The 10,089-nt window shown below is 33.9% G+C and overlaps 1 protein-coding gene across 1 annotated transcript; it reads left to right on the top strand.

Annotated features, from left to right (window-relative positions):
- The first annotated feature begins 568 nt into the window (after positions 1 to 568).
- Positions 569 to 8,692, top strand: LOC143257663 (F-box only protein 39-like). The gene is made up of 5 exons (XM_076516705.1): positions 569 to 771; positions 4,443 to 4,678; positions 7,260 to 7,418; positions 8,213 to 8,374; positions 8,664 to 8,692. Exons 1-5 carry the CDS (start codon positions 569 to 571, stop codon positions 8,690 to 8,692), a joined length of 789 nt encoding a protein of 262 aa, XP_076372820.1.
- Positions 8,693 to 10,089: the final 1,397 nt, after the last annotated feature.

Below are 10,089 nucleotides of genomic sequence, written 5' to 3'. Positions count from 1 at the left end.
TTGCTATAAGAAAACACACATATACCCTTTTCGTAAATACACAACCGGAAAAATTTACATAATTTTCACCAGTATCGAGTCAGATGTTACTCTAATGATAATTACATCTCGGTAAAATCGAAATGTTGGATATTTCTTTCTGCACGGAAAGCAATTTGTCAAATGGTTTTCAGACATTAAGAATGTCTATTACATGACTTGCACCAATTGTTGAGAATATTATCTTGATAATTTCAGTCACTGATTGAATTTCTGACATTGTTGCAACAAACCTTATCACTATTACATTGTATTGTAGTATATAGGCCTAATCTGAATACTCAACGGTAAGAAACAAGCGTTATTGCTCTATTCGTTTATCAGAACGTATTTTTTGCTGACAGCATTGTTTGGTTTAGATTAAAGAACGATTAACACCACGCTGTTCCTATGGTAATGAAAAAACAAAACATTTACTACCAGAGAAAGAACAGCCTACTAAGAATCATTGGCTGAGATACCTAAGCCTCGTCTTAGATGGCATAGAAAATGTGTCTTGAGATTATTGAAAATGGCAACGAAAGACACGATGTCTTGTAATTGGGCCACGCTTCCAGATATAATTATTGTGAATATTTTTTCATTCTTGAACCATAATGACCGCGTATCTGCTTCTTTAGTTTGTCGTAATTGGACGACAGCCTTCCATGCTCCCCAGCTTTGGCGTAGCATGAAGGTCCATTTCTATGGAAACGTATATTCTGAAATAAAATCAATTCAGTTTGCTCAGAGGTTAGTCGGTATTTTGTTAATGAGGGCGTCTTGATTGTGAATTATATTTGTAATATATAAGTATTAGAAAAATAAAAGCTAAACCTAATCAGTAGTAATTAGTAATAAAAAAGTAATGGTATAAGTACGATATACTTAAAAATGTTTGTAAACTGATATACTTTATAAAAAGCACTAGCAGTTCTGAAATATCTTAACAAACTTGCTTCTGTAATACGTTTATATTAGCTTCTGATATTGCTTAAGTCACGCGCACATTATATCTTATTATAAATGCTGATATATATGTCCCTATTTTGTCTATCAAAAGTTTGCTGTTTGAATAGATGTTTCATCATTATACCTTTCCTTTAGTTAACTTTAGAACACTACATTTGTTTGTTTTTTTACAATAGAGTAACATTTTACGATTGGAACTTATGTCTATGTTTGTTTTGCCAGCGAGGAAGCCAGTAGTGTAAGGATTTTAAATTCCCGTGTAAAGTCGATACCGCTCTACAGCTTATTCTTCTATGCGATCATTAGCCTGTGAAGGGATCTGTCCATTTCCATGCTTCTGGTTTGTCCTCTTTGCAAGTTACCAGGTTTTCGAGTGTATTATAAAGCTTTATAAGTTCGATAGCCAGCCTTATACCGCTTTTTTATTTAGGCATTTCTTTTTTCCTTATGTTTGTTTACTATTTTTATAAAATGGCGTACATTGGTTACTAGGTTGCAGAGTGTATTCTAAAGCCTTATAACTTTTGCATAGAATAATAACAATGGAGATAGTTAAAGGTCATGAAGATTGTTTTGCTCCGTCAACTCATGATAAAATTATGATTACTACTAGAACTAAGCAGTTGCTAGGCTTGTTGAAAAACAAAAATAAGAAATCTCGATTCTCGCTATCCACCGATGTCCAATTTTAAGATGCTCTGGATAACTAAAAAGCGGTATACATACCGAATATAGAGCGACTTTGTCAGGTAACTCTCTATATTTAGTTTCTGAATACCAGCAGAGAAGAAAATCCAAAAGACTTTTATATTGTTTTAATATAAGTGTCCGTGCCATAGAAAGTACCAGCGTAATCTGGGATAACGAATATCGTGATGATTGTTTGTTTTGAATTTCGAGCAAAGCTACTCGAGGGTTATCTGCGCTAGCCGTTCCTAATTTAGCAGTGTAAGACTTGAGGGAAGGCAGCTAGTCATCACCACCCACCACCAACTCTTGGACTACTCTTTTACCAACGAATAGTGGGATTGACCGCACATTATAACGTCCCCACGGCTGAAAAGGCGAGCATGTTTGGTGCGACGGGGATGCGAACCCGCGACCCTCGAATTACGAGTCGAACGCCTTAACCCACCTAGCCATGTCGGACCCCTATATCATGATAAAATATAGCCGTTCTCTCGCGACAAAGATGGCATAGCTAACGTTTAGAAGTTTCAATAAATCATATATTTTATTTTTTCAGTATGAAAGAATTAATTTTTCTCAACTAGCGAATCTAAAACAACAACAATATTTTAATACTATGAACAAAGATAATTAAAATTTACAGTGGTTTCTAAAGATCTCTTTGACTATTTTATTTTCAAGGCTCAGCAGCAACGACAAGCATAACGTTTAAAGAAATTTAAACATATTTATTCACCAGGGCAAAACTGGGACATTTTTAAAATTTTAATTCTGCATTGTTTGTGCTGGGATTTGTTTATTCTAGATGAAAAAATTATATTTTCCCTGTAAAAATGGTATTCCGTTTATAAGTCCTTAATGTTTGTCACTATGTTATGAGAAATTCTGCGAAGAAAAATTTTAAAAGCAATAAAATTGAAGAGCTATATAAACGCACTATAACTATAACAACTATAAGTACAACGGCATATAGAAATATCTAATATAATATTTTAAAAGTACCATCAATTCAGTGAAATGATTTTCTATTGATGTTAATATCTACTTCTGAACAATGAAAGCTACCTGCTTAGAGCAAAACAAAATTAAAAATAGTATCGATAATGACTACAGTTAATTAAACATACTTTTCTAGCATTCATATTTATTAAGATTAGAACTTATATTTAAAAGAAAAGTAGATTTCTTATGTTATGCATGGCCAAGCAGTGAGGATCGTGGGTTCGACTTTTCATCTCATCAAACACACTCGTTCTTTCAGCCGTGGAGACGTTATAACGTTACAGCCAGTCCCACTATTCGTTAGTAAAAGAGTAGACAAAGACTTGGCGATGGGTGGTGATGACTAGCTGCCTTTCCTCTTGTTTTTCACTGCTAAATTAGGGATGACTATTGCAGAAAGTCCTCATGTAGTTTTGCGCGAAATTCAAAACGAACCAGTCAATTTGATGTGAAGCATGCGTGTATGTAATATTTGTAATTAAACTTGTCGTGAATCGTAAGTTTGAATAACGATAGAAAATAGATGTTTTGGATCATCTCAATATCAAGTTTAATGTTTGTATCATTATTATCTTACAGATATGGCGCTTATATACGTTATTTGGAAATTTGTTACCAACGGCCATGCTTCATTGGACGAAAAGCTTTGCATCGCCATCTCACAATGTTTTTCCAAAAACTACATGGTCATACACAGCTTCTAAAACTTTCGATGCAAAACACTAATTTCTACAGAGAATGGAAGCCCGATAATGTACGAAATAAATTAATTACTTCCATTGTACGTTTCTTCAAAACTCAACAATGGCTACATACTTTGGATCTGACCAATACAGACATTAATTGTGTGGATGGGATACGGCTTCTTGACGCCATATCGTCCCATAGTGGCGCCACCTTGCAGCACTTGCTTATAAAAGATTTTTTCTATCCAAGACAGGCAATTTTTCGGTAATAGGAAATAACACCAGATGATACTTTGAAATATAAGTGCGAATCTTTACTTATGAAATATCAAAATAGAAATAAATAAATTTCAAGTTCAGAATGTGAGATTATAACTAATATCTATAGGTTCAAACGTTTTTGTTACGACAGTCTATAGAAGACGATTTTTAAGGTGATATATTATTATTTGAAAATACATCTCAAATAAAGTACAATAAACATTTCATTAAACATAATGGCACTATAGATTTCTTTTCTCCAAAGATGAACTTGAAAATATAATATGTAACATAAAGGCCCAATATATTATTTGATTCGAAGCATCTCCTACCGTGCACTGCAATTTAGCCTAGTATATTATATATTATACCTCTACGTCACCTTTGATGAGAAATACATCTATATTGTCATAAAAAAACCGTTGTCCATGGTATACCACTCAATAATAACTTTTTTTTACAATGCCGTAATGTTATTTTCATGCCTAAATTGATTTAAGTTATAAAATGGTAAATTAAAAGGACTTAGAAATTTCTTAGATATCATTATGTACCAACAGAAATCATCCATTCAAACCAACACCTTCCGATGGCATTCTATTCAAAACGTTTCTTGCGAACAATATTGTATTTCTAGAAGACATTTTGAAATTATATTTTATAATTGTCTACATTTATTTGCATCAACAATATTGCTTCTGAATTCAATAAGTATAACAATTTCATACCCATTGCTAAGCAACTAGAATTCATATATATATATATATCGCTAATGTAGTTTTCAATTATATATGTATATTTCATTTCATTTAGACATGGCCGATATCTTTCCGTACTCAAGCGCTTCAAAAATCTTCAAACTTTGGTAATGAATATCAACTGTCTTTCGGACGAAATAGTTAATGCTCTAGCGGAAAACTGCACTGGAAAGCTGCGATTTATGCACGTGAAGTGCCGGCGCAATGATACAAATTACCAAGTAATCTCAAGCAACGCGTGGAAAAAAATGAAGGTTTTTTGTCCCGAACTAATTGTCAGTTTTTCTATCGGTAAGTGAAGTTTTTTTGTCGATGTCATTGTTTTATTATGTAGATAATATGGATTTGTTTATTTTGAATTTCGCGCAAAGTTACAAAGGCTATACATAAACACAAAAGATATAATATTTAAACTGCAGATAAATGCACTACGAAACAAAATTAGAAGAAGCGAAATAAAATAACTAAGACAAGAAAACTGGGACACTTACTGCAATACCTTAAACGAATAATATAACCTATAAAAAATTTGGAATCACCTAAAAAGATTCACAAAAAAAACACATCAAAATCCTACCCATCACTAGACCAAGATAATAAAACAGGATATACTAACACCTAAAAAGCTAAACTATTTAATAAACACCTACAATTATTTTTCAAATACAAAATAATCCAGATATGAATAACTATTACCAAAACCAACTAAGAAATGAAATTCAAGAAAAGAAATATATCTTTACATGACTCTTCTCAGCTACACACCAAAAACAACAACAAAGCAATCACCGAAACCCTGGAAGAATACATGACAAGTGAAATAACAATGATACCAATCTATACAGCTATAAAACACATTAAAAATAAAGCACGAGGTACAAACAATATACAAGTAATATTACTCAGAAATGGAACTCAGTTATTACTTTAATATCCCAAAGCACACTTCGATCTGTCCCTCAAAACAGGGTATATTCCCGTCTCTTGGAAGCAATTGAATATTCTCATGTTTTTAAAGGAAGGAAAACCAGCAAATAAACCACAAAACTACATACCAATCAGCCTTACCAGCTGCGGAGAATAAATTTTAGAAAGAATAATAAGTGAAAGATTAAATATTTACCTAGAACACAATTTTAAATTACCGGAAGTACAAAATGTTTTCAGAAAATTTCGCCAAACTTAGTTAGATTGACCGAAACGTAATAGGTAGCTTTAACAAAAGAAAGAAAGCGGTTATTTATCATCTCGATTTAGAGAAGGCTTTTGATACAATCTGGCACTCAGGTCTAATGTTGCAGATTTTAGAGATGGAACTACCACGAAGAGTTATTCGCTAGTTATCAAACGTTCTAGAAAATAGAAAATGTCGGGTAAATGACGAAGGCACCTACTCGGAGTATTTAACTCCTGAGACAGGGGTGCTTAAAGAAGGGTGGTTAGTCCCATACTCTTCATCATGTATGTAAGCGACATGCCATTAAACAACCAAAATTAGTGTTTCACTTCACAATTCGCAGACGATGTAGTTATTTGGAAGAGTTCAAAAACATCATCAATAGTAGCCACAATTATACAGCCCTCATTAAATAACGTCGCTAAATATTATTATAAGAAACGAATAAAAACAGAAATCTAAGTACTTGCAAAACTATAGAAACTAAAATCAACCCCAATCTATGTTAACGGAACACTTCTCCAAACAACTACATCAGTACAATTTCCTGGTCTTACCTCTGATACAAGATTAACTGGCAAAAACATATAAATGAAATCTCAAACAAAATCTAGCAAAGAATAAATCAAATTAAAAGTCTGTCAGGAAAGAATACAGGAACAACACCAACTAACATATTAAAATTATACCAACATTATACACCACCAACCATAGAATACACTTGTACAGCCTGGATCAATGTCGAACCCAAGAAAATTAAAATTAAACTACAAAAACAACAGAATACAATACTCACTAGTGCCTACAATGTTGCTCGTTCCACAAATTCTAATAAAATCCTACATCAATACCCAAATATACAATCACTTCGTGACAGACTTTTAATGAGATCATTCACCTACTTTAAGAAAAACTTAAACAAAAACGAAATGTTACGTGCATTAGATCACTATATCATACATGAGGAAAATAAACCAAATTACCTCTCACCCTTAAATATGTACCATAAGTTTAGTAATATACCACCTATCGCTACACCTATATAATTCATCATTTTTATTGTTTTATCATATAGTGTATTAAAAATGATATTTATGTAAATACACATAAAATAAACGAATAACACGAAAAACACTTGAATATATAGACTATTTATATAGTGAGTGTGTCCCAGTGTAAATGATAAACGTTACAACGTAAATGAACATGGTTCTGATAGGGGTTTTGCATTCATATCAATGAACATTTGTAAAAACAATACCCTCTCTTAGGTTGTGTTCAACATTTAACAGTTGCCTAAACATAAATTATTAATAACCATAAATGTAGAAGGAAGAAGTCAAGATTGTATCTAACCCTCTCACGTCCACTTAAATACCTATAATTGGTAAACAGGCTCCCCCCAGTGGCACATCGGTATGTCTGCTGACTTCTAACGCTAAAATCCAACAGAGCACAGATAGCCCATTGTGTGGCTTTGTGCTTAGTTACAAATATCAAATTAGAGCCAGCGAACTTTCAAATAGTTCACTGTTCTTCAGAAATTTGAAAACCAACCCCCATATCACTGATTTAAATCGCGGTTTCTAAATCAGGGGGAAAAAAACCAATGAGAATTAAGGTCAGGACAGTCGCTAGAGGTAAACATGTTTGTGGAACCAAAACTATAACAATAATAGTTTTTGTTGCTTACAGAACAAATAACAGAACTATCTACTCTTCACCGACTGTTGCCGCCAGAAATTCCACTTCAGTCTTTAAGTTATTGGTCAGGGTATCTAACGGAAGAGGACGTTCCTTGGGAACCAGGAGAGTTTATAAACTATGTCCAGAATACCTTTCCATCATCACTTCGTGAGTATAGAAATATATTATTTTCTCTCAACATGATAATATTGCTTGTTTCGTTGTTCTAAGTCTAATACTCTACCATGTGTTTCAAATGTTCAATAAAGGCTATGTAATTTTTTTTACCTGTGTGAAAGTTTCTGTTACTTAAAGTGCCGCACAAAAAAAATCGGTAGTTCCACTTCCCCACTTGGAAGAAATGTGTAATTTAATAAATCTTTCTCGTTCAGAAATGACTTTTACTCTCGATTTTTTTTTCCCCTCTCGCAAATGCTTACGATTACATGCCCAACACATATATTTGTACTAAAGTCGTTTTCATGTTGAATTTCACACAGTATTCGTTGGAAAGCAACTGTGAAGAGATTATGTAAGTTAAAATCTTTATCGTCTGGCCTGGCATGGCCAAGCGCGTAAGGCGTGCGACTCGTAATCCGAGGGGCGCGGGTTCACGCCCGCGTCGCGCTAAACATGCTCGCCCTCCCAGCCGTGGGGGTGTATAATGTGACGGTCAATCCCACTATTCGTTGGTAAAAAAAGTACCCCAAGAGTTGGCGGTGGGTGGTTATGACTAGCTGCCTTCCCTCTAGTCTTACACTGCTAAATTAGGGACGGCTAGCACAGATAGCCCTCGAGTAGCTTTGTGCGAAATTCCAAAAACAAACAAACTTTATTGTATATTTTGAAATGTTTTACGTTGTTATAACGAAATAAAAAATAACGTTCAAGAACTATTATACATTTACTAATGTAATGTAAATACACTAATGATATTGAATTTGTCAATTAATTATTTGTAGATAAAATATTAATGGAGTTTGAAGACTATATTCCACTTTTGGACGTAGCGTTGGAAACAATGGTTATAAATTGTAAAAAATTGGTGTCAATGGACGTGACAGCAGTTCTGCCCATAACATTTGTGGATACACTGTGCAGATTGCGTTTAAACAATCAAATAGGTAAGACATGATTTTTTTTTCTCTTTGGTTAAAGTGGTCGTTATGGTTAAATAATCTTCCACATCAGACTGAAATATTAAAGTAAAAGTACAAATTAATTAAGAAAACAGTAGCTTAATGGTATGGCACTCAGACTTGAATCATAAGATTGGCGTTTTGCGAATCGTTGCCGAAAACACGCTTTCCGAATAGTGGAGATAAAGGGTTAGAGACAAACACTAGTATTCAGTCAGACAAGAGAACGATCCAAAAGTTCGTGATATTTGTTGTTGATTACTTTTCTTTATAGTCTTTCAGTTCAAAACTAGTTACGACTGAATGCGAAAATTCTGAAACATACAAACGCGAAAAATAGAGAAAAGTTAACAAGTAATAATGTGAGGTAAAAACACTTTTCTCAGTTTCCCCCAGCATGGTCAGGTGCTTAGGACGCTCGACTCGTAACATAAGGGTCGCGGGTTAAGGTCTCCGTCACACCAAACATGCTCGCCCTTTTAGCCGTAAGGGTACTATAGTGTTTTGGCCAATCTCACCATTCGTTGGTAAAAGAGTAGTCCACGAGTTGGCAGTGAGTGGTGATGACTGTCTTTCCTCTCGTTTTACACTGCAAAATTAGGGACGGATAACGCAGATAGACCTCGTGTAACTTTGCTCAAAATTCAAAACAAAACAATTCTCATCTCAATAAGAAGTTATTTTAATAATTTTTTTTAAAATGACAAAATATTTGACAGAATCCAGTACTAGAACACGAAGGTAAACATCTAATTGTTTATTGTTCAGCTCATAGCTCCACAATGGACTATCTCTGTTGTATCTATCAAGGGCAACGAAACCCACTTTCTAGCATCATAAGTCTTCAGACTTCGCTGCACCAAGGGAGAGGGGCGGGTAGATGTAATGCTAAACAATTACTGTCTTCAATATTATAAGACGCGTATTCTATCTTTAAGTGTTGAAGAATATTTTTACGTTTATTTTAATAGAAAAAACATGAGCAATGTGTTCATCAGAGTAACAATAAAAATAACCCTATGGTTTATTCTGTAATACACTAGAAATAAAAAAACTGCATCAATAATCATACACTTCGAAATGTTGTTTGTTTGTTGTGAATTTAACGCAAAGCTAGGCGAAGGATATCTGCGCTAGCCGTAACTAATTTAGCAGTGGAAGACAAGACGGATGACAGTTAGTCATCAGTGCCCACCGTTAACTCTTGGGATACTCTTTTACCAATGAAGAGTTGGATTGACCGTGACATAATAAGACTCTCATGGCTCAAAGGGCGAGTATGTTTGGTTATGACAAGGAATCGAACCCGCAACCCTCAAATTACGAGTCGAGGGCCATGACGGGCCTTGGGAATGTTGTCTAATTTTGGAGAGTTAAGTCTTTTTCTCATTTCAGATTAAAAACAAACAAACAAAATACATCTAAGAGAGTATAGCTTCTAATCTTTAGTCCACAACGAATACCTTTTACTAAAATACTAGAAGTTTTTAACTAGCTAAACATGATGTAATAAACATTTTAGTCTTAAATCTTAGTTCACTTGCTTAGTTGTCATTTTCAGTAATTAAGCAACAAAGATAGCATGTGTTAAACAGTATAGCGCAGATAGCCTTCATGTAGTTTTGCGCGAAATTAAAAACAAACAAACCGAAGCAGTAACTTTTTATTTATTTATCTAGAGTATCTATAAGAAATATCTT

The sequence above is a fragment of the Tachypleus tridentatus genome, chromosome 7 (genome assembly GCF_004210375.1).
Source record: "Tachypleus tridentatus isolate NWPU-2018 chromosome 7, ASM421037v1, whole genome shotgun sequence".
Lineage (NCBI taxonomy): Eukaryota > Metazoa > Arthropoda > Merostomata > Xiphosura > Limulidae > Tachypleus > Tachypleus tridentatus.
This window is presented reverse-complemented; position numbering and strand designations above follow the sequence as displayed.